This window comes from Danio rerio, chromosome 20 (genome assembly GCF_049306965.1).
Source record: "Danio rerio strain Tuebingen ecotype United States chromosome 20, GRCz12tu, whole genome shotgun sequence".
NCBI classification, from domain to species: domain Eukaryota; kingdom Metazoa; phylum Chordata; class Actinopteri; order Cypriniformes; family Danionidae; genus Danio; species Danio rerio.
The window spans coordinates 55,084,986-55,110,451 of NC_133195.1; the positions used below are offsets into that span (position 1 = coordinate 55,084,986).

The 25,466-nt window shown below is 36.7% G+C and overlaps 2 protein-coding genes across 15 annotated transcripts in view; one reads left to right on the forward strand and one right to left on the reverse strand.

Annotated features, from left to right (window-relative positions):
• mia3 (MIA SH3 domain ER export factor 3) overlaps positions 1 to 25,466 on the reverse strand; it is a 449,969-nt gene that overhangs the window by 418,807 nt on the left and 5,696 nt on the right. For 7 of the 13 annotated variants that reach the window (XR_012396145.1, XM_073933741.1, XM_073933740.1 and 4 more), the window contains exons 2-16: positions 25,155 to 25,288; positions 23,839 to 23,925; positions 21,570 to 23,753; positions 20,579 to 20,954; positions 18,472 to 18,783; positions 16,988 to 17,124; positions 10,223 to 10,354; positions 10,107 to 10,128; positions 7,217 to 7,305; positions 7,061 to 7,138; positions 6,857 to 6,967; positions 3,722 to 3,793; positions 3,247 to 3,351; positions 1,704 to 1,826; positions 1,510 to 1,609 (exon numbers count right to left, since the gene is read on the reverse strand). Coding sequence is in view for 12 of the 13 variants with exons in the window: in XM_073933741.1 (XP_073789842.1) it covers positions 1,510 to 1,609; positions 1,704 to 1,826; positions 3,247 to 3,351; positions 3,722 to 3,793; positions 6,857 to 6,967; positions 7,061 to 7,138; positions 7,217 to 7,305; positions 10,107 to 10,128; positions 10,223 to 10,354; positions 16,988 to 17,124; positions 18,472 to 18,783; positions 20,579 to 20,954; positions 21,570 to 23,753; positions 23,839 to 23,925; positions 25,155 to 25,288 (4,062 nt within the window). In the remaining variant the exon portion in view is untranslated. Of the gene's footprint in view, positions 1 to 1,509; positions 1,610 to 1,703; positions 1,827 to 3,246; positions 3,352 to 3,721; positions 3,794 to 6,856; positions 6,968 to 7,060; positions 7,139 to 7,216; positions 7,306 to 10,106; positions 10,129 to 10,222; positions 10,355 to 13,161; positions 13,541 to 16,987; positions 17,125 to 18,471; positions 18,784 to 20,578; positions 20,955 to 21,569; positions 23,754 to 23,838; positions 23,926 to 25,154; positions 25,289 to 25,466 lie in introns of those variants that run through there. The other 6 variants (XM_073933747.1, XM_073933746.1, XM_073933745.1 and 3 more) reach the window with 1 other exon arrangement.
• The window catches only part of taf1a (TATA box binding protein (TBP)-associated factor, RNA polymerase I, A), a 60,873-nt gene continuing 48,284 nt past the window's right edge, over positions 12,878 to 25,466 (forward strand). For both annotated transcript variants that reach the window (XM_073932961.1, XM_005160890.5), the window contains exon 1: positions 12,878 to 13,225. The gene's annotated coding sequence lies outside the window, so the exon portion shown is untranslated. The remainder of the gene's footprint in view (positions 13,226 to 25,466) is intronic.

A 25,466-nucleotide genomic window follows, 5' to 3' on the forward strand; every position in this document is an offset into this window, starting at 1 on the left:
AGGCCCGGATTGGCTAATCGGGAGGACCGGGAGAATTCCCGGTGGGCCAGTCCATTTTTTGGCCACCAGGGCCGGTGTTCCTAGCTGCTTGCACTCTCAGCAGTTGCATTATTTTTTTCATTTTTTCATTTATTTGACCATAGTCTCACTCTTTTTATTCATTATTTTGCCGCAGCTCCGCACTTTTTATTTATTTTCTCGCAGCCCCTTGAGCAAAATGCAGCCCGCAGGTTAATGATGACGCAACTATCATTCGACCCTAAACAGCGGCACCTTAGTGAATATAAGAATTCGAATAATTAATATTATGAATATTACACCTGCTCAATGAAAATCAGATGATTCACTACATTAATAAATCTGACGTAAATTGATGAGAAATCTAGAAAGGGGAGAAAAAGATTAAGTCGTCAATAGACAAGTTTTTAACAACAGCGCCATTGTGGTCCAGTGGTCAGCACGTTGCGTTACCACACTGCAGGACTCGAGTTCGATCCTTACCCATCTAATTGAATTTATTATTAATATTTTTTATTTGTTTTTGTCAAGACATATAATACTGTTTGGGTTGTTGAACATTTCAACTTTATAAAGCAGCTGTTTTCTTGAAAAATATGTAATCCGTGTCATTAGAAACTGAATTCGAAATTACGTTATTTTAATATAGTCAGTCGTAAACTGAGGTGGGCCGGTCTAAGGCTTGAAACTCCAGGGCTGAAAAGGAGTCCAACTCCGGCCCTGCACACAGAGACGTTTTTTGCTCGTGTTTTCCATCGACGTTTATCGCCTCGTGACTAAATAAAGGGCGTCAATGTGATTGTGCACTCCAACGCGCAAAACGCCTGGTGCAAAAGCGTCATTTAAAAAAAAAATTTCATGCTCGTTTTTTTGTTCACGTGCACGGAGCTGCTGAAGTTACAGTAAACAGCACTTGGAGGTGCTCAAGTGCAAAACTGTCATTGCGAGCGCACAGTGAAGAAGATGCCCAGAGGCGATATGAATGTGGAGCTGCTTATTGCACTGGTGGACAATAATCATTTCTTCATTGCTAGAGCTGGAGCTTGAACCATCCATGCTCGTTCGAGTCACCAGTAACTTTAACAACAAGCATGCCAACTTCCTCTCTTCCTCTTCTTCTGTGTTATAAGCGGGTGTCAGAAGCTTAAAGTTGTGTAGCGCCATCTAACGTCAAGGAGTGATTTTGCATACGCTTCAGCTTGACGCCAGTGAAAATCGTTTGGGTTTAATAACGGAAAAACGTCTCGTAAAACGCTGACGATAAACACAATCGAATAGCGTCCCGGTGTGTACGAGCCTTAAAATGTCAAAAAAAGTCACTTTGTTAAACTGTGGAGTTGAATTTTCAACATCAAAAGTCGACAGAGCAGACATCAACATCCCATGAATAACCGAAAACACAGACTGCACACGACTCCTCCATTAAGATCACCAAAAAAAGACAGAAAACTAATGCGAATAAAAACTGGAGTTACAAACAAAAGCGTTTACCAGATTCATCCCCGTTAGACATTCTAGCATCTTCTTTCTGTAGCTCTGCAGAGTCGCAGCCTCCCAGTCGGTTGAGCTCGGCGATACAGCTGGACAAAACCTACAGATTCATCAGACGTCATGCATTTGAGATGAGACTTTTTGCAGACAACACACAAAGTCATTGTTTTATAATCTGCAAAACATTCACTCACATCGATCTCGTTCTCCTTGTGCACCAGAGAGTCTTCCAGCTCTTTCTGGGATTTGTGATAAACTCGGATCTCCTCGCTCAGCTTCTTGTGCTTCTCCTGCCAGTCTTTAGCGTCGCCAAGGAGCTGCCAGAAAATACATGCTACTGAAACCGATGGTTCATCCTCAATTTAAATTTCCTCAGCATTTACTCACACTCAAGCGATTCTAAACTTCAATGAATCTCTGATGAAATATGAATGATTTATGAATATCCTGATGAAAGTTGAAAAGCAGCCACTAACATCCATAGCAGAAATACAAAATACTATGGAATTGAGGTGTTAGCGTTAGCCTTCACAGCAGACCTGAGACCTGTGCGAGTTTGGCTCTATATTTTAAAGGGCCATAAAAGAGGGAAGGATTTGCATGAAAAGGGGAGTTTCATTATATGCACGCACTGATTTACACAGCAGCAACACAGACGCAGGGGAGATAGACACTAGCTATGTTTCCATCCGAAAATGTGAATGAACTTTATGCGCAAAACTGGATTATCGCATAAACGTTGTGCGAATGAAGCAGCGTTTCCATCCAACGAGTCAAAGCGAACAAAATCGTCACTTCCTGATTAACTGGCGCCAAATATCAACAGTGAAAACTGCATTTGCTGCAGTAGGAGAAGCTGCATCAAGCTTTTCTAAATGAATGCGCCACGGAAGACAATCCTGACATGCAGTGAGCGCGCAGTGGCGTTTGAAGGTGTCAGACGCGGAGCACAGGCGCTCTTGATTCTGGAGGTCATTAATAATATAATAACACTAATACTGAAACGTTAAGGTGTTTTATAATGACCAAAACAACATTTCAGATGTTTTTTTAATGTGCTCAGCCTGACGTTTTGTCCATTCACACACATTTTAAGCATCACATGATCTCTTTCAACAAAATCACATGACCTTTTTTAATGCGCATGCTGGAGTTTGTACGGTAAAAGTGTTTCCATCGCAGTTTATGTGCATCTTTTCTTATCGAATAAAAAGTTTATCCTACACAGTTATGCGAATACGTTTTTTTATGCGCGTTTTCAAACTTTATGCGCATCATGGCGTTTCCATCAACTGGTTTTTTATGTGCATATGCAAAATGCGCATAAAATAGGTGGATGGAAACATAGCTACTGACTACATTCATATGGGCATTCAGGACCATTTCATGCATGCCCCCTGTGACAAACAAGATATTGAATGTGTGGAACTGCAGGAAGAGTGTTGTTTTAATGAAGTTTTTGATACCGCACAACATTTTGGAAACAAAACCTACGCATTTCAGTCAGTCCAGTCTGGGTCCCAATACATCATAATGTAACCCAAGTTGCTTCAGGTTCCCACCCAAATTTTTGGACACAAAGACCTATACTGCTTAAGTCAATGGCTGTTCTTTAGTATATCTTTCTTTGTATTAAACAGATGAATGGAGGTTTGGATGAACTGTGCCTTTAAATCAAGCTGAAGCGATGGATGATTTTCATGTTGATATGTGTACAGCTCTGACAGAAAGACTTACAGATTTCTTCTGCTCTTTTAAAGCACCATTTTCCTTCTCAAAAGACAGAACCTGAGCCTTAAGAGCGTCTTCTCGGAGTTTAGCTTCATCCATAAGGACATGAACCTGTTGTTAGATCAAAACAAAAAGCAGCAAGAGCACTCTTACTTATCTCCATGTGACATTCAATGATTTAATAAACTTCTTGAAAATGTGATATTTGAATAATAAGGAAAGGAAATCATAAACTACTAGTAATCTAAATATTTCCCAATTGCATGCTTTTTTAATCACTCAAATCCTCTTTTAAGAGATTAAACATTTACTAAACTAGACATAATTAGAGCAGATATCAGTGTATCTCATCTAAGCATTAGAAAATACTCTGGTTTCCAGTAACAATGGACATCCAGACACAACAGCACCTAATAAAGCATACAAGTAATTACTGGTTTCTCATTTCAACCACTAAATCAGCTCATACTGGACAAAGTACCTTTGCACGCTCATCATCGTAATTCTTCAGTGTTTTCTGGTATTTCTCAATTCTCTGGTGCATCTTGGAAATCTTTAAGAACAATAAACAGTTTTGAAAAATCTTGTCAAAGAAAGAAAACACAATGGCAGAAGCTACAATAAAGTTCTGTTCACACGAAGCACAAAAACTATAAAAAAACAACAACAAAGACATCTTAATAAAAACCATTCAGACCGTAAAACAACAGCAGACTGTCGTTGGGATTAGAGCTGCACAATATATCGCAAATATTATTGTTATCCCAATAATAGTATATACCCTATTGACCATTTCAATGTGGTGATGTCATTGGCCTATGAACATTTCCTGCTTGTTATCAAACTATTTCATAACTGTAACAGGAGGCGATTTAATCATAACTTTGTTAAAACAGCTGTCATAACATTATTTATCAATATGTGGCTCTTTTTGGATTCTCGGAATCTGTAGAAATTAAACATGTAAAACAGGAAATGTGTTGAGACCGTTGTTTTTGTTTACATCCCTCAAAATGATCTATATGTATATCAGACATGTTTGATAAATTACATTTAATTTCAAGCATAGGTTGTTCTTGTATATTAATATGACCAATCAGTAGGGCATTACTATCTTGAGCCCCACCTCCCTAGTACTTGCTGTTGAGCTATTGGCTGAAGCAGCCCAGGAGTAAATATAGAGCTGAAAATAAACCTTAACAGGTCGAGACAAAAATGACAACAGCCAATCAGAGTCAGAATATCCACGCAAGTTTTCACTCATTCGTAGTGGTTTAAAGACTAAATGTTTGCATCTTGACAAAGATTTTTTTTAGAACTGACTAGATCTTTCAACTGTTTATTTTAATATAATTACATAAAAAACTATTTAACAACAGAGAAAATAAGAATAGCCTTTGTTAAATGTTGTTAAATATCGTTATCGCAATACTCAACAACATTATCAAATATTTTCACAGTAACGCGCAGGTCTAGTTTCAATCACGTTCAGAATGATTTTCTCCCAACTAATACATGATAAAACACTCACAGCCATTGAAATATAAAGGGTTGATGCAATTTAAAGCTTTGTGGAGAAGCTGCACTGATTGAAGTTAAACATCTTAAAGATAACGACAATCTTAAAAACTAAGAATAATAAAAAAAAAAACTATGTTACGTGCAAAGCCGGGCTAGATGGAAACATAACAAAAAAGCACCTCAGGTATTAAATGGAACTTCCTAGGAAAATAATTAGTGTTGTTTTTACTTTCCTACATTGACTGCGAACACCTAATTCACTGCTTGATTGGATAGATTACACGAGCTGGATTCACTGGTCAGATGCACTAGAAATGTTATATTGTTAGAAATATAGTTACCGCAATACTCAATGACAATACCGAGGGTTGACACATTTGAAAATCCTATTTGATAATGACAATCAATATAGAATGATAACAATGAAAGTTACGTGCAAAGCTAGGCTAGAAAATGGAAACAAAAAAATAAAAAGCACCTCAGATATTAAATGCTAGTTTTGGCGTCGTTGCCTGCCTCCTTTGGAACTAGTTAAAATAATTGTGTTGTTTTTATTCCCTTACATTGACTGCGAACACTGAATTTATGGTTTGATCGGAGATTACAAGAGCTGGATTCACTGGTCGGATGCACTAGAAATGTTTTACTGTAAGAAATATTAAAATCGCAATACTCAATACAATATTTTATATTTTCCTGGTATCATGCAGCTCTAGTTGGGATCATGAATATAAATTTAAAGCTTCAGGCGACAGTGGAGAAGCTGCACTGTTTAATGTTAAGCCTATCTTAAAAGACGATGAATGATTTTTAAAAAATGCTAAATGCAAAGCCAGTCTACAAAATTGAAGAATAAAAATAAAAGCACCTCAGGTATCCAGTGCTAATTTTAAAGAACACTAAGTTTGCTGATTACATGAGCTAGATTCACTGGTCAGATGCACTAGAAATGTTATGTTGTAAGAAATATAGTTATCGCAATACTCAATGACAATATCGCACATTTTCCTGGTATCATGCAGCTCTAGTTGGGATTACTTTTCCCAGCTAATAATTGATAAAACACACACAGCCATTAAGAATGCATTGAAATGTAGAGGGTTGACGCATTTAAAAATCCTATTTAAAAATAATGACAATCAACGTAGAATGATAACAACGAATGTTACGTGCAAAGCCAGGCTAGAAAATGGAAACATAGAATTAAAAAGCACCTCAGGTATTAAATGCTAGTTTTGGCGTCGTTGCCTGCCTCCTTTGAAAATACTTAGGAAAATAATTGTGTTGTTTTTATTCCCTTACATTAACTGCGAACACTGAATTCACTGTTTGATCGGCCAGATTACAAGAGCTGGATTCACTGGTCGGATGCACTAGAAATGTTTTATAGTAAGAAATATTATCCCAATACTCAACAACATCGCAAATTTTCCTCGTATCATGCAACTCTAGTTGGGATCACACATATAAATTTAAAGCTTCAGATCTTAAAAGACGAAGAATGATTTAAAAAAATGTTAAATGCAAAGCCAGTCTACAAAACTGAAGTATAAAAAAAAAAAAGCACCTCAGGTATCCAGTGCTAATTTTAAAGGACACTAAATTTACTGATTACACGAGCTAGATTAACTGGTCAGATGCACTAGAAATGTTATGTTGTAAGAAATATAGTTATCGCAATACTCAATGACAATATTGCACATTTTCCTGGTATCATGCAGCTCTAGTTGGGATCACACATATAAATTTAAAGCTTCAGATCTTAAAAGACGAAGAATGATTTAAAAAAAAAATGTTAAATGCAAAGCCAGTCTACAAATTAGAAGTATAAAAAAAAAGCACCTCAGGTATCCAGTGCTAATTTTAAAGAACACTAAATTTACTGATTACACGAGCTGGATTCACTGGTCAGATGCACTAGAAATCTAGCACACTGAGGATATCTGCTGAGTATAAGAGGGTAATGCAAAAAGAAAAGTCTACAAAAAAGAAAATAGATCCTTATTTGCTGGTCTGGGCACAAATGTAGTTATCGTTATGTTTATAATTATTAGTTATCATTCTTGGTGTGAACATGCCTTAAAGCCAAGTTTACCTTTTCATTAAGGTTTGCGTTTTCTTCCTGTGTGTCCACAATTGTCTGATTGAGCTGCGAAATACTCCCAGACATCTGCTCCCACTGACTCTGCATTTTCTGGTGATGATTCTAGTTCATAAAAAAACAAATAAAGACATTACATAATCATACACGGTGAGGAAAATGAGGTCAAAGCAAATGAATTCTGCTGCTGCATTTCACCTTCAGCCCTTTTATTTCATGTTGGCTGGAACTCAGCGACTTCTCTGAGTTTTGCAGGCGTTGTTCTCTTTCTTTTATCTGCATAGAGGCAAATTGAAATTAAAATTTAAATAATAAAGCCAGCAATAGACGAGAGATTGAAATGTGGAGGTTTACCATGTCATTTAATTCTGTGATCTTGTTCGCAGCATCAGATTTCTCATTGAGAAGCTGCTGGATTTTGTCTCTAAGCTGCTTTTCAGTTACTGTGAAATAAAAACAACAAACAATATATATATTTATTAAGACACACGAACAAATATATAAACATTTATGTGCAATAAGTATGTACATTACATTTTTAACCTTTTTAAAATCACTTCGTAATTATTTGCATGCATGAATTAGATTGACTGGTTTTAACATGCATTAAAGCTTTTTACATATATTAGTGTACTAAGTATTTTATAAATATGAATATTATGTAATATAAATCACATTTCCGTTAGCTTATAAAAGCAATCTGAAGTATGATTACTTATCTTCCCGTATATTATTATTCATGTTCGATATTGATTCGCTTGCACAAATACATCACAGCATACAAACACATGCATTATTATTAATGTTAAATTATATACACACATATATCAGTCCTCAGTGTGTGTGAATCCATAAATACACACAGTTACAAGACTACAGTTACAAATTATTTATTTTTCACATATTTGAATGTATATTTTATGTGTAAAAATAAATGCATAATAATAGCCATAAAAAGTGCAACTTAACAGATATTTTCAACATATTTATAATCATAATAGTTTTAATAACTTTCTATAAATAATAAATTTCTAATAAACAATTTCTTTCGTCTTTGCCATGATGACAGCACACAATATTGACTAGATACTAGACCAGCTTAAGCTAAAGCATATAAGCGCACCTTGTTTTGAACTTCACCTCAAATATTCTTGTTTATTTTGTTGATAACTGACCAACAAACACAAAATTTGTTTCAAAATTAATTTTTCAGACATACGGCGAGTTTAGGCGAGGGAATGTTTATCAGGTAAAACTGGCCTCAGACGGCTTAGTTTAGTCTGCTTCAAACCTGCAGTAAAATATCAGTCAGTAGTGTTAGCCTATTGCAGATTTCGAAGAAAAATCTCAATTTTCTAAAAAGGAAACATAAGCTGGACCACAACAGATCATATCAATAGCCGCTTTTCCACTATCGTGCTGAATTGTTCTTAAAGCAGAACCGTTCCATTACGTGCCAAACCGGGCCAGACAGCATGGATACGGTTTCATTTTCCACTGTCGTGCTGCAGCAAAGCTCTTTGAAACATTACACAAAACGCATCAGTAGTTGTCTTGGTAACGCAATGTAAACAGCTCCCTTTGTTCAAGTATTCTTAAATAATAGTCGAAACTAGTTTTTGGTCCTGTTCATAAAACAAAAGCAACCGCGTGACTAAACACTGCTATGCCGCTGCATCAAATAGGGGTGCTAAATATAGGTACATGTCACAGCGCCTCATTATGTTGCGTGGCTCTGGGTAAATTTTATTTGGAGGGTTAATTGAATTTTAATTGAAAATGATTGGAGGGGTGTTACATTCCTGTTGCAGGATTACTATTATTTTTTTTTTGCTAGTCTCTTTCTCTCTCCGTGCTTGCTCGCGCTCTACCTCTCTCCTGCTTCCACCCATACCTTGGCTCCGATTTGCTACCGCTGCCCAGCTGTTTGCCATGCCCCCCTCTGACCCAAGATCTCCAATCCAGCTGCTGACACCGTGGGATAAAAGTGGTGACAGGACGCTACTCGGGAGGCCCTGAATTTCTGCGTTGTGTGTCAGTGAATTTGATATTCGTTGTCAGTGTGTTACAATTTGGTATCTGTCCGTTGTTATTTGTCTGTTCTCCATTTGTCTACCGTCAGTGTCATGCGCCATATAAATAAATAATGTATTTAAAATCTCTGAACATAACAGAAAAATAAACAATGATAATGCAACAATGATCGTGCATTTGTATTATAGTGGCAGAAATATCATTTTCAACAGGCCTTGTCAAAAGTGAGCAAGCACTCTCACTAATAAAAAATATAGCACTTAAATTATTTCATTTAATTTCATTTAATTTATTTCATTTCAATTAAATTACACAGCGTCTTTATATCAAAAGTTGATAATGATATAAAATATACTACATTTTGATGGTCAAATATAACCCTTTAAGCGATGGCTGTTATTTGTTTCAGTATTCGAACATTAAATAACGAATGCAGCAAGGGAAATAATAAACGAATATGAAACAACACGTTGTTAAAATTATTATTTTTTTATTAATATGATAAAAACGGCACATTATCGGGATCGGATCTGTATCGGTCGATACTCAGAATTTTGATATCGGGATCGGATCCATAAAAAAAAGGTATCGGTGCATCCCTAATAATAAATCTGTCATACAGTTTTAAAAACATCAAACTGAGATAAAATGTAAGATTAAAAACCATGTCACTTATAAAATCCTCATTGGACACATTTTTACCATGGCACATAGTCAGAATTATTAGCCCTCCTAATTTATTAGCCCCCTGTATATTTTCACATTTCTAATCATAATAGGTTTGATAACTCATTTCTAATCACTGATTTCTTTTCTCTTTGCCATGATGACAGTACATAATATTTGACTAGACATTCTTTAAAACACTAGTATTCAGCTTAAAGTGACATTTCAAGGCTTAACTAGGTTAATTAGGGTAAAGTTAGGGTAATTAGGCAAGTCATTGTATAACAGTGGTTTGCTCTGGAGACAATCCAAAACTAATATTGCTGAAGGGGGCTAATAATATTGAGCTTAAACAGCTTTTTAAAAATGTAAAACTGCTTTTATTCTAGCCAAAATAAAAAAAAAAAGAATTTCTCCAGAAGAAAAAACATTATAGGAAATACTGTGAAAAATTCCCAAGAGGGCATTTTGACTTCAACTGTACATCAAACCCTAAAAGGTCAGTAAACACATAAAACGTATACAAGGCTGAGAAGTGACTTACACTGATAGCTTCTGCCTTTAATCTAGAAGAAGAGAGAACAAGTGAAAGATACCATCAGATTAAATCGATACTAAAAGAATGAAAACATTCATCATGTAAACAAGAGGATCTCTCACAGCGAGCACCGTCCTCCAGAAGAACATCAGTATAGTGAGGGCCCCGATGGCCACTGTGACCACCACTGGCTCCCAGGGGACTCCGTGAAAATTGGGACCCGGTCGCCATTCCTCTGGAAGCGCAGTGATCAGCTGCACAACACAAAAACACACAAGAGAAATGAGTTTAAAGTCTGCATGAACCGGAAGCTGTGGTTTTCTTCATATTATGATGCAGATCCTAGAGAAACAGAATATTGAATGAAACAGAAGTTAACAATGTGCTTTTTCCGCTATCGTGAGACAATTCAGGACAGTTTCGAGTGGCTGTAAAAAAAGAAAAATGTAGGGCGGTGGATGATTTAGTTCTTCGGGAACCAATTAAGATTTGAAAAGACTGGAAAAAGGTGTTGGTAAGAAAATAAAAAAAGATTAATGAACGGATGAATTTGAAAAATTAGAATGGACAGATTGGCTAAAACAGACACCCACTGATAGCTCCGCCCTTAGGAACTTCAAGCCCCGCCCTAAAGAAATGGTAGCCCCTCCCCAAAGAACTAATAGCCCTGCCCTAAAGAATGAATAGCTCCACCCAAAAAGTCTGATAGCTCTGCCCTTAAGAACTTCTAGCTCTGCCCAAAGACTTATAGCTCCACTCTAATGGACTGGTAGCCCCTCCCCAAAGAACTGATAGCCCTGCCCTAAAGAATGAATAGCTCCACCCTAAAAGTCTGATAGCTCCGCCCTTAAGAACTACTAGCTCTGCCCTAAAAGACTTCTAGCTCCACCCTAAAGGACTGCTAGCTCCACCCTAAAGGACTTGTAGCCCCCCCCAAAGAACTGATAGCCCTGCCCTAAAGAATGAATAGCTCCACCCTAAGTCTGATAGCTTTGCCCTTAAGAACTTCTAGCTTGGCCCTGAAAGGCTGATAGATTTGCCCTAAAGGACTGGTAACCCCTCCCCAAAGAACTGATAGCTAAACCCTGAAGAACTGATAGCCCTGCCCCAAAGAATGAACAGCTCCGCCCTAAAAGTCTGATAGCTCCGCCCTTAAGAACTTCTAGCTCGGCCCTAAAAGACTCCTAGCTCCACTCTAAAGGACTGATTGCTCCACCCTACAAGACTGGTAGCCCCTCCCCAAAGGACTGATAGCTAAACCCTATAGCAGAGGTGTCCACAGTCGGTCCTGGAGGGCCGGTGTCCTGCTGAACTTAGCTCCAACTTGCTTCAACACACCTGCCTGGAAGTTTCTAGTATACCTAGTAAGAGCTTGATTAGCTGCTTCAGGTTTGTTTGATCAAGGTTGGAGCTAAACTCTCCAGGACACCAGCACTCCAGGACCGAGTGTGGACACCCCTGCCCTAAAGAATTGATAGCCCCACCCTAAAGAATGAATAGCTCTGCCCTAAAGCACTGATAGGCCCTCCCCAAAGGACTTACAGCTTCACTCCAAAAAAAAAAAAAAAAAAAAAAAAAAAAAAAAAAAAAGACAGCCCTGCCCTAAAAGAATGAGAGCTCCACCCTAAAAGACAGCTCTGCCCTAAAGGACATGTAAATGGCAATTGGGGAAAGGTAGGTTATGGTATTTGATTAAACTTTACAAAGACAAACTAATTTACAAATTATGAAGTGCACAGTTACATCATTTAGAACTATACACATATATAAATAAGTGTACACTTTTATTTGATGAGGATATTAAGCACTTTTCATTTCAAGCACATACCCCAGGTGCATTTTTCAAACCTTTAAAACACTTTACAAATTCATCTGAATTAGAGAGAGAGAGAGAGAGAGAGAGAGAGAGAGAGAGAGAGAGAGAGAGGGATGGATGGATGGATGGATTGATAGATAATATATCATGTCTTTAAAACACATCCACATTAAATCTTTCACTTTTATTAGGGTTAAACTCTGTTATGACCACACAAATCTCATGTTCTGAACTGTGGTGGTTGCCTGGTTATTATAATCCCAACTTGACATTGCAGATCCTGCGATGTGACTATTGCAGATACACAAATTGCGATATCGATGCTGAAACCAAATACTGTGCAATTCTTCATCTATGGAAAATATTTAAATGGCATGTTTGCCCCAAGCCCAACACTGAATCAGTCATTCTCTCTCTTAAATGTTTTTACTCCCATCTGAAATGTGCTAATTTTTTTTTTTTATTGATTTATTTTGTTTACTCATGAAATGGAATCTCCATGCATTCCTTCTTCAATCACGGCTTAATCAAAAGGCGCAGATGAACATCAGCACAGAGTCGGCTCTTAAAATGAGTTTAAGATAATATATTTTATTATGTTTTACTTATTTATTTGTTACTAAACAGGAAGTATTTATGAATCAACACAATTACATTTTCAAGCAGTTTCAACATCTTTGCACATTTCAAACCTTATACACTAGATTAATATTCAAGCACTTGTATGAACATATGTTATATGACACCTCGGCTTCACTTGCTGACAGATGAAGTGTTCACAATATATTAGTAAGAGGCAGATTATGAAGCCCATGTGGCACTTTCTGACCCTTTCTGCACTCTTAGACCTATTTGACAAATCCAAAGGGTATTCAATGTGCTCTGAACCTTATCACCAGACACATGCACCAATAACACAACAACAGTGTTGCTTACTGTGGACTTTCACCTCTGGTAAAACACAGTCATCACCAATATGCCTGTAATGAACACACACAACTCCGTTTATATTAGCAAATTTAGCCGTCTCGGGATATTATGCGACCCCTAAATGGACTTTACCAACTGCAACAGAATTACTATGAAGACCCCAATGAGGAGGATTTAAAAAATACAACACTGCGACCTAATTACACAATTCTGCACGGATATTAGACGGAAATTGTTAATTCTGAACAGTTTAAGCTAGCATAAATCAAACAATTGACTCCTGAAGGCAGCATTTTGAGTCTAAAGGGCACTTACTTCGTGAAGTCTGGACAGGATGAAGACGAAAAAGGCAGTGTTTTCTATCTCAGCTGGTTGAGAGGTAAGAATTGGTTGTGAGTCCATCCTCATAAAGCGTTTTAGCTGATTTATTAGCGATCAGAAACGGAGGTTGAAGCCGATAAACAGTGTATAAATGGCGGACCGCTGGTTCATATCGGAAGCCGGTGGATTTTTAATATAAAACCGCTTTGTCGCGCGTGTTTGACACAGCTATTCTGTTTAAACTAAGAAGTAATAGCATAGATGGATAATAAATATATATAAATAGTTAGTATGTTTTGAAATCGCGGCTGGAGTAAGATCAGTGTTGATCTCTTTCAACACGTCAACATTTCAAAACGCTGAGCGGAGAGTCTCTCACTGAGACAAGCACTTCCACTCTGTGTGCTCGCAGTCACGTGATGCTCACAGCGGCCTCTGATTAGTCAGAACACGAGACCGTTTGATCACATTAGCAGAGATGCTAGTTGTTTTGACAACTTGGAGTTATGTTAACGATGCTTTTTTAGAGTATGTACAACAACATCAGGCTAAACTGAATAACAATGCTTTGGAACTTTGTTTGGCTATGGTTTCATACACATATGATTCACGTATGGAGTTTTATTAGCAAGTTTAGCATGCTGCGCTATTGGATTTCATTCATGCAAGTACACTTAGCAGGGTACTCTACAGACCTGAGATGCCCAAACTTTTTCTCATAACGGGACAAAAATCAACCTTAATTGAGGGCTGTGGGCCGAATATATACCAAACCGAATATATATTTATTCCAAACCATAATACATTAAATTTACCATGGGTAGTTTCCTAATTAGTTCACTAATATAAAAAAATACGTAGAAAACATAAACAATCACATTTATAACACAATGGAGTTCAATTCTGAATACACTAGTCGAGCCTTTGCCTTGATTTGCCACCAATGACTTGTGCATTGTCTTCTATCATTCATGTGACCCTATTTAAATTTTAAAAGTCTGATTTATTGAAACATAATCAGCATGCCTGCTGAAAAATAAAGCTTATACCAGCCTAGGCTGGTTGGCTGGTTTTAGCTGGTAGACTAGCCTGGTTTAAGCTGGACAAAGCTGGTTTTGGCTGGGCTCCCAGCCTGGCTAGGCTGGTCAAGCTGGTTTTAGCTGGTCATCTCCCAGCCTGACCAGCTAAGACCAGGCTGGAAATTGCTGGAAACCAGCCAGGAAATGGCCAAAACCCCTCTAAAACCAGCCTGGTTGACCAGCTAAAACAGGCTTAGGCTGGTTTAAGCCGTTTTTTTCAGTAGTGATACGCATAAAAACAAAGGTATTCGTCCCAACAACCTTCCCATCATTCTCCCTATCTTTACAGATCAGACGGTGGGCCAAATCAAAGGTTACCAGTCCCTACTTTGGGCATCTCTGCTATAGACACAGACACGTGACCTGATGCAGAATTGAACAAGAAAGTAATTTTACTCTGCAATGATCAATAATAAACTGTATTGGATATTATTTATGTGATACACATATTAGTTTTTTAATATAAAAAAACATCTTATATTTTTAATATAAAATACAAATATATATAAACTTATGACTGAATTAAAACATATGAGTACACTTTTGTGTTGTATTCATAAATAAAAATATGGTATACACCAGTGTATACCATATAAGATTATGAAACTATTATTATGAAATGTATATAACCAATGTAACAGTTGACAAGAATTTAAAGACAGAAACAATATGTATATATTTTCAAATAGAAATGACAAATAATAGATAAATAGATGTGCAAGGGATTATTAAACTTTTGTAAACATACACAAAAAATGAAAACTAGGCTAAATTATTATAGGAATTAATATAATTGAAGCTGAATATATATATATATATATATATATATATATATATATATATATATATATATATATATATATATATATATATATATATATATATATATATATATATATATATTTATTTATTTATATATATATATATATTTATATATTAATATGTATATTTAGGAGTCGGACACAGTCAAAAAATAGGTAAAGCCTCCCTAAATTCACACAAACATCATTCTTGAAAGATAGCTTGATATAAATTGTGTCATTATTTATAACCGTTTAATAAAATTTTATAATAAATATTAGAAGGTTTATTCAACATTGGGTAGGAGATGCAAAATGTTCTTGCAATTCTGCAATCAACATTCAAGAAGCCATTTTAATCAGATTTATGCTACAAAAGAAGACTAGGGCTGCACAATATTGGAAAAATCTGACACTGCAATGTTTTTCAGACCCCCTAGTTTTTCATGGTTCCGCAATCCCTTAATCCATCGTAAAATCCACAAAAAAAGAAAAAAAATTCTCTATTTAAATGCAAAATAATTGCAAATTTTTTTTAATAATTTCATAAAACACCCAATTCCAAACCATATAATTAAATTATATTCATTTCAGTTTGCAATTAATTGTCTTACATGACTTACAGATGTTGCATACACGTGATGTATCTCTCGAAAAAAGGGTCTCTCACCTGTGCCCTCACAGTCCTAACATTACATGAGAGTGGGGTAAAAACGTTTTCCAGCCTGTGTCATAAGCAGACACAGATGAAACGCAAGTGATTTACATGTGAAGTCTGAGCAAACATATAACAAACGGAGCAATAGAACAAACAGAAAAGCAAGCAGCTTACAATGATGAAGATTGCACAAAAGATGACGGCCGCTGGACGTGACCGAATTGAAGGACATTATTTGTGCTTTGCATGTATGGATGGTATTATGATGTACATCAAATCAATAAATTATTTAGCTGAACTCTTTCCCTGCAGTCCATGAGAGAAAACGCTTCCCTGCCATTGACGAGTTTTACAGCAATCCGTGTTTTAGGTGTTTTATGGTAGGGGAAGCCCTAACGCATGTCCTGAGTGAGGCACATGATGTCGAATACTCCAGGGAGTGAAATCTGAGAGAAAGTAAGATCGTGGATAAAAATAAGAGTTATACAAACGTCCTTTGGCTTAATCCCTGCCGTTTTAGATCTGTTTTAGATCTTGTCTTGACAAGAGACCACAATAAAGAACCTTTATTTTTATGATTTGTGTCATTGTGTCTTGAATCGTTTTGTTTTGTTTCTAGTCCAAATAAAAAAAAAAAATCTTAAACCAAGTAAAACTACTGTTTAGTTTTCATCATCAGAAGAAATAAGTGAAAATAAAGAGTGTTTTGCTTGTTTTAAGGAAATTATCTGCCAGTGGAGTAAGTAAAAAATCTTGTTTTCGCTTTGAAATGTAGATATTTGGACTATAAACAAGATAAAAATTCTGGGCAAAGTCGGCGCAATAGCCTAGTGGTTAGCGTGCTGACATATGGTGCAGTTGCACTTTAGAGCGTCCCGAGTTTGAGTCCCGGCCTGAGGACATTTCCCATCCCCACCCCCTCTCTCGCTCCCACTTCGTTTCCTGTCTAAAAAACTGTCCTATTCATTCACTAAAAAGGCAAAAAGGCCAAAAACAAATCTTGAAAATATAAATAAATCTAAATAAATAATAAGAATTCTACGTATAAAATGTTTTTTTTTTTTTTTTTGCATAAATCATATAAAGTCCATATAAATACAGTGATTAAATACAATTCCTGGTCAACTACAATTCAGACTGGACATTGCAGATTCAGCTATGGGGCTATGAAGATGCGCACATTGCAATAGCAATGCTGAAACCTTATATTGTGCAGCCCTAGAAAGAACCAACTATTGAAACTCCGACTTTAATGCAACATATTTGAATATTGTAGTACTCACAATCTCTCCATAAACTCCCAGATTTTCTTTGACAAGCACCACCAAATCCTGAAGTTCATCTGAAGTCGATGAGTCGGAGGAATCACTGCCAGTTTCTGCATCATGGAAATCGGAGACACTCGGAGACTCCAACGAACCTGGTGCCAAAAAATTAACGATATGCGTCAAATAAATAGTTTTAATCAGCGTGCAATTATACAGTGAATATCAAGAAAGGGGCAATATGAACCAAAATTCATTTACTTAATTGAATTACTATCAATTCCGCCCCATTTACACGTGGCTTCAGCGTCACCTCTTGACTGAAGGCGTGTCTGAAGTTGGGGCTACCGCGATCGTCATAGCAGCGTCAGTAGAATGAAATTCAGTCAGCAATAGGCCTAGGCGTCTAGCTGGTTTATTTGCATACAGCGATCTGATTGGCTGACGCTTCTGTCGGTGCTTGAAAAGTTGAGCTAGTCCCAACTTCTGCAGCAAGCAACGCTGACGGATCCACAATGCAGTTCGGCAACGCCTCACATCACCCATTTAAAGTGAATAATATATGAATTGAGCATGGATATTGCAATGCATTCGCAATTGCCACATCGCAGGATTAGATTATTTATTACAAATTAAATGATGAAGACATTATTAAATACATATTTTTTATGTTATTGTAAAGGGCGGCACGGTGGCTCAGTGGTTAGCACTGTGGCCTCACAGCAAGAAGATCACTAGTTCGAGTCCCAGCTGGGCCAGTGGCACTTCTGTGTGGAGTTTGCATGTTCTCCCCATGTTGGTTTCCGTCGGGTGCTCCGGTTTCCCCCACCACCCAAACACATGCGCTATTGGGAATTGATTAACTAAATTGAACGTAGTGTATGAGTGTGTATGTGTACAAATGAGTGTGTATGGTTGTTTCCCAGTACTGGGTTGCAGCTGTAAGGGCAATCGCTGTGTAAATCATATGCTAAAATAGTTGGCGATTCATTCCACTGTGGCGAACCCTGATAAATAAAAAAAAGCGGCAAATGAACATGAATGAATGATCATTATTGTACAAAATTATTTATATAACGATGATGGCTGTGTTATTTTATGCTTGATTGTTCAATTTTTGTACTTGAATACTGTTAGACTCACCAGAAAACCATAAAGAACTGCTTATTTAACATTTATTTTTGCATATACATGCTTGTATTTTATATATTATGCAGATGCACTGCATAGAAAAAGACTTGATCATCCCATTTAATCTAATATATGATATCTTTCTAAATATACAAATTAAATCAAATCAAATCACTTTTATTGTCACATTATCAGCAGCACGTGTGCTATGATGAGTGAAAAGCTCAGGTGAATTATTATCTGGTGAAATTATATTCATATTGCAATATACATCACGGCAAAACTAAATACTGCAATGTCAGCTTTTTCCAATATCATGCAGCTCTAGCCAAACTTAAAAAAACAAAACAAATGAATTAAAACTAACAAACCTGAAGACGGATCCATCTCAAAGTGAAAGCCAATGTCCACTGGCTTCTCCAAAATAGCATGAGGTCCCTTTTGGATCTCCTCAGCGTCTTCGAAACTGATTTGAGCGTCTTTATTCCTGTTGAAATGGCCTCCGTCCTCCTCAAGATCCACATCTTTATTGTGGGACAAATCTGGGTTCACGTTCAATTCAGGATTCAGAATCGGTTCAGATTCATTCTGCTCCTTGTGCATTTCAGGAGTTTCAGCTGGCTCAGTTATTTCAGTTGTAATGTCCAGATTGTTCACCTCTTCAGCGTCAGCTCGGGGGTCATCTGGTGGCACAATTAAAATCAAGGCACAATTCTTAGACCTTCTGTGAAATTTGACATTATAATTCCTAAGTGCTGTTTACTGGAGAGGTACAAAAAAAACTATTCTAATAATATAGACCCAAGCAGTTTATTCAATTAAAAAGTATTAATTCATTTAAATTTGATTCAATATTTGTATAAAAATTTACAGTGCTCAGGAGGGCTGCTTGATTTTGGGAAAAATTTATTGCATTAAACATTGCATTATTTACAGTGTCATGGCGAGGGCAATGCAACCATATTGACCATATGCGTGCAATTTACACAGAAGTATAAATAAGCCTTAAAAAAGGGTGAGTTTTTAATTTTTTTAATAGAGAAAAGAGTTTTTCTACAGGTGGTTTGTCAAGCCCACTCACCTGAGTGAAGCTCACTTCATAAATGCAATATTTTTAATTTTTTTATTGTTTGTGATTTTGAGTGTTCCTAAGAAAGTGTTAGGTGTAAAAGCGGTGCATTAAGACTTTAAAACACCAGGGATGACTGAAAGCTATGGCAGAAATTCTGATTCTCATTGGTTGTTGTTATTTTTCTCTCGTCTCCCAGCATTAGTGTTTATTTTCAGCTCTAGGTTCACCTAAGGCCAACAACAAAAATAACTGCACTTACAATATTCTACCATATTCTATTGTATGATATATACCATCATACCGCCCATCCTTAATAGCAACACTGACGCCACTTATTTACATTTCGCAGTATACACGGAATTTAAAAAATATTTTACGGTACACACTGCATGTTGTAACGATATATACAGTTGTACAGTCTTGGCCACGCCCACTTATTTACATTTTGCAGTACACATTTAAAAAAAAAATCCGTACACACTTCATTCTGCAGTAACAATATATACAGTCGTACCATCTTGGCATCGCCCACTTATTTACATTTGGCAGTTTACACGGAACTAAAAAAATATTTTACGGTACACACTGCATGCTGTAACAATATATATAGTTGTATCGTCCTAACCACGCCCACTTATTTACATTTCACAGTATACACGGAACTAAAAAAATATTTTGCGGTACAAAGTTCATGCTGTAACAATGCATAAAGTCGCACAGTCTTGACCACGCCCACTTATTTACATTTTGCGGTATACGTGTAACAAAAAAAATTTACGGTACACACTTCATTCTGCAGTAACAATATATACAGTCGTACCATCTTGGCATCGCCCACTCATTTACATTTCGCAGTATACACGGAACTAAAAAAATATTTTGCGGTGCAAACTTCATGCTGTAACAATACATAAAGTCGCACAGTCTTGACCACGCCCACTTATTTACATTTTGCGGTACACGTGTAACAAAAAAAATTTACGGTACACACTTCATTCTTCAGTAACAATATATACAGTCGTACCATCTTGGCCACAGCCACTTATTTACATTTCGCAGTATACACGGAACTAAAAATATATTTTACGGTACACACTGCATGTTGTAACGATAAATACAGTTGTACAGTCTTGGCTACGCCTACTTATTTACATTTTGCGGTACACATGTAAAAAAAAAAATCTAACATTACACACTTCTTTCTGCGGTAACAATATTTGCAGTCGTACTGTCTTGGTCATGCATTCTTACTTACATTTCACAGTATACAAGGAATGAAAACATGCTAACAATCGATAAATACCAATATATACCATTATACCATCTCTCCCTAATCCCCAAAGTTGACATTTACATGAAATTGCTCATTTTTCATTCAGAATTAATAACTAAACTCATTCCCTTACCTCTTTCATATGCACTTTGTTCCTCCTCGACCAATGGGACGCTGTCGCTGGCTGTCGAATATTTCTGTCGCAAAGCGAAAACGATCTCCTGAAAAGCGTCCAACATGGCGGCCTCAACATCATACATCTCCGGTTGCTTCTGCAGTCCATCCTCCAGAGCTTTCCGGTCTCTGTCGTTAAGTATGTCCTCTGTGGCATCGAGAATGGAGTTTTCTGAAGCCTCCGTGATCTGGTCCAGCGTTTGCTCGATCTCCTCCGTATCCGTCTTCATCTCCCGAGCAGACTTCATCTCAAGATCCAGATCAGAGAACATGGCTTCGATTCTGAACATGTTCTTCAGGCCGAAGTACTTCTGCATGCGCTCGGTATCCTCATCCTTTAAGTAGACAGATGTCGATTTTCAACAAATCAATATACAGTTGAAATCAGAATTATTAGCCTCCATGTATATTTTCCCCCATTTTTTGTTTATTGTAGAGCAGATTTCCTCAACACATTTCTAATCATAATAGTTTTAATAACTCATTTCTAATAACCGATTTATTTTATCTTCACCAAGATGACAGTATATAATATTTGACTAGATTTTCTTCAAGACACTAGTATTCAGCTTAAAGTGACATTTAAAGGCTTAACTAGGTTAATTAGGGTAACTAGGCAAGTCATTGTATAACAGTGGTTTGCTCTGTAGACAATCGAAAACTAATATTGCTTAAGTGGGCTAATAATATTGACCTTAATAATAATATTTCGTACGTCATTTCATTTTATTATGCATAACTTAATTTGTAAACTAATTAATACTGTTTTCTTTGCATGTGTGGATTTCTTTGGTTGTCCGCTGAACATTTCTAGTCAACAGCACCTTCAGAAATATCTTTTCTGAGAAAAAATGGTGACGCATTCAATGCTTATTTGCCCCACTGTATATCACAATAAAAGCTTCAGCAATTAATTGCATCAAGAAAATTGGTTACCAACAGTCGCCTACCTTCAAGTGATCTCGCAATATTGTGAGTCTCAGTACGCTATCGCTGTATTCAGGCTCTTCAGGAGGAAGACCAACCTCTTCAGTTTCAGTTTCATCTGCTTGTGTTGTGTTTTCGCTTTGTTGAGATTCAACCAAACCATCATCATCATGTTGCTCATTGTCTTCAGGATTTTGGTCTGTGAGGTGAGGACTATTAGATGAAAGAAGAGCGTTTTCGTCTTCCAGAAGCTCTTCAGCCTCGTCCTCTTCACCTCCAGGACTATCTTCCTCAGTCTCCAGTGTGTTTTTAAGCAGATCCTCCAGTTCGTTCTTCACCTTTTCGATCTGTTCGTCTGTTTTATAAAGTAGAGGAGCAGATTCTGGGCTTTCAGAAACGTTCTCAGTTTCATCTTCATCGATGGACTCTGTAGGCTGTTGGCTTCTGTTTATCGCTGCATCCCGAGCATCGTCTGCAATGTTTTTGTGTGCATTTTCATTGGTGTTCATGCTGGCCTTCATAACAAAATCATCTGCATTTTCCTTTGTATTCTCTGTGATTTCACTTATATTTAATGCTAATGTTTCCAGAGCTGGTTCAGATGGGACGACTTCACTCTCATCTGAAGCAGATTTCGTATTGTGAGGAGAATGAGAAAATTCCACATCATCAATATTTTCCTCTTCTTCAAAATCTCTTTGTGCTTTGAGGTCATGAACTAAAAGTGATTCTTTGGCGTGTTCGTGAAAAGATTCAGTCTCTTTCGATTCACTTTTTTCATTTAATGCTGATGACCAGCTGTCCTCATCCTCAAGTGTTTTCTCTAAAGTTTGTAGTGGTAAATCTTTATGGCTAGCAGGCTCTTCGATATCTACATCTAAACCTGCTGTTTGTGTTTCAAGCTGTGACTCAGAATCAGAGTCATGTTGGATGTGCAAAAGTTCAACATCATCAATGTTTAGTGCATCAAAATCTGATGGTTGTGTTTCTACATCATCTTGGCTTGTTAAAGTATCTGTCTCTTCTGTCGCTGCTTCTTTAGGCTCCAGTGTTGACTCTGAGGAGACGACGGTCTTTGGCTGAGAGCTATCAGAGTCATCTTCAGTAGATTTAGGAATCAATGTGTCTGATTCAGAAGCTTCTACAGATTCTGAATCTACTGACTCTGATTTAAGAGGCAGTGTTGATTCTGAATCAAATGACTCTGACTCAAGAGGTAATGATTTTAATTCTGACTCAAATGATTCTGATTCAAGAGCCAATGTTGATTCTGAATCAATTGGCTGTGTTGTTGATTCTGAATCTGCTGACTGCGACGTTGATTCTGAAGCATTTGACTGTAATGTTGATCCTGAATCATTTGACTGTGTTGCTGATTCTGAATCATTTGACTGTAATGTTGATCCTGAATCATTTGACCGTGTTGCTGATTCTGAATCATTTGACTCTGCTGTTGATTCTGAATCCGTTGACTGTGATGTTGATTCTAAATCATTCGACTGTGTTGTTGATTCTGAATCAGTTGACTCTGCTGTTGATTCTGAATCAGTTGATTCTAAATCGGTTGACTGTGTGGTTAATTCTGAATCGGTTGACTTTAACATTGATTCTGAATCAGTTGACTGTGTTCTTGATTCTGAATTAGTTGACTGTTTTGTTGATTCTGAATCAGTTGACTGTGTTCTTGATTCTGAATCAGTTGACTGTGTTGTTGATTCTGAATTAGTTAACTGTGTTGTTGATTCTGAATCAATTGACTTTGTTCTTGATTCTGAATCAACTGACTCTGATTCAGGAGTCAATGCAGGTTTCGAATAAACAAACTCTGATTCATGAGTCGATTCTGTTTCTGAATTAACTGACTTATGAGTCGATGCTGATTCTAAATTGACTGATTCTAATTCAAGAGGCAATTTTGATTCAGAATCAACTGACTCTTGTTGGAGAATCAATACTGATTCTGAATCGATCAACTCTGATTGAAGAGGCAATCTTGATTCTGAATGAACTGCCTCTGATTCAAGCAGAGATTCTGAATCAAGATGCTCCACTGATTCTTCTGTTTCAGAAATGTCATACGGATCTGCTTCTTTTGATTCTTCTGTTGAATTCTCAATTTCCATAAATAATTTGCTTCCTAATAACACATCTATGTCATAACTTTCAAATTTATCAAGCCCAGTCTCAAAGCAAACAAAATCTGTTTCCTGAAAGAGAAGAACAGATCCATATTAACACAAAATCATGTTAAGAATGAGCAAACATCAGTCAACATCAACCACACCGACTTACTTCTGTAGGTACCTCCAATTCTTTTTCAGTATATATATGATTTATATTAAGATAGTCTTTTGGAAAATAGCCAAAGTGGTTTCCAACCTATACAGAGAGATGAAGAGATAAAAGGGTGAGTTTTGCATTTAAAAGAGATTAAAACATTAAATAAATTAATGAATGTTAAAAAGATCTAAGAAAACATGCACAGAGATGTTAGATCCTGTTTGAAATTATATATTTGTTTGCACATTTATCCATCTTATACACATTTCCTCTCTCATTTCATAGAACAATAAAAAAAAACTATTAAAAACAGCAAGCATGCATGGTTTTATACTACCTATATAGCCAATTTTATTGACGTATTTACCTTATACACTTCCATACACAAGCATATAACATTTAAACCCATAATAAAATGTTGAATATAGCTATAAACATTTACTGATATGCATGATCCGTTGAACAACTAACCTAATAAATGTAGACTGTGTCTTAAAATAATACTTATCAAAGTCAGACACAGTACTATACTCAGTGAAATGCTTATACAACTACCCATGTTTAAAAAAAAATACTATTAATAAGAATTTAAATAATGGAGTATAATAATAAATACAATTGATGTAGAAACAGAAAATAAGACCAAAAATAAAATATTAAAAACTTTAGATATGAAGAATCTAGCTATAGAAAATAGATCAAGATACGCTCCCTGGCCACTTTATTAGGTACACTTGTCCAACTGCTTGTTAAAGCAAATTTCTAAATTAAAGTAAACAACGCACCATGTCATAAACGCCTAAATCATCTCAGACTGGTTTCTCGAACATGACAATGAGTTCACTGTACTCAAATGGCCTCCACAGTCACCAGATCTCAATCCAAAGGAGCACCTTTGGGATGTGGTGGAAGGGGAGATTTTCATCATGGATGTGCATCTGAGAAATCTGCAGCAACTGCGTGATGCTATCATGTCAATATGGAGCAAAATCTCAGAGGAATATTTTGAGTACCTTGTTGAATCTCTGCCATGAAGGATTAAGGCAGGTCTGAAGGTAAAAGTGGGTCCAACCAAGTCCTAGTAAGGTGTACCTAATAAAGTGGCCAGTCAGTGTATAAATAAATCTTAGCTATATTAACAAACATAGAAAACACAAGTGTGTTTCTAATAAAGTCCCTGATGCCTAGAGAGAAAACAGTGTATCCTACAGGTGGTTTGTCAAGTCCACTCACTCTCGGCACACTCAACTACACAATATATGACCAATTATCAGTAACCATAACGACAAAATCATCATAAACCAATCATTTATTAGGAGAATACTTACACTACCAGCCCACACGTCTGACCTCTGCCCTGAGAGTTTATAATATACATATATCGTCTCTCCTTTCTTAAAAGAGAGAAACCGACAGTCCGGCCCCGTGAAATCCTTTGCGGCCTTTCCTCTGCCGAGAAGCACTAAAACACACACACAGAAATGCATATGTTAGTATGAAAACTACTCATTTGTGTGCAGTGCACGTGGCAAGCTTTTATAATCCAGCATTTATTCTAAGATGGCCATATATACAGCTTTATTACCTACATAATGTTCATTTTCTTGCACAGACTGATCATTTCACTTCATAAGACCTTA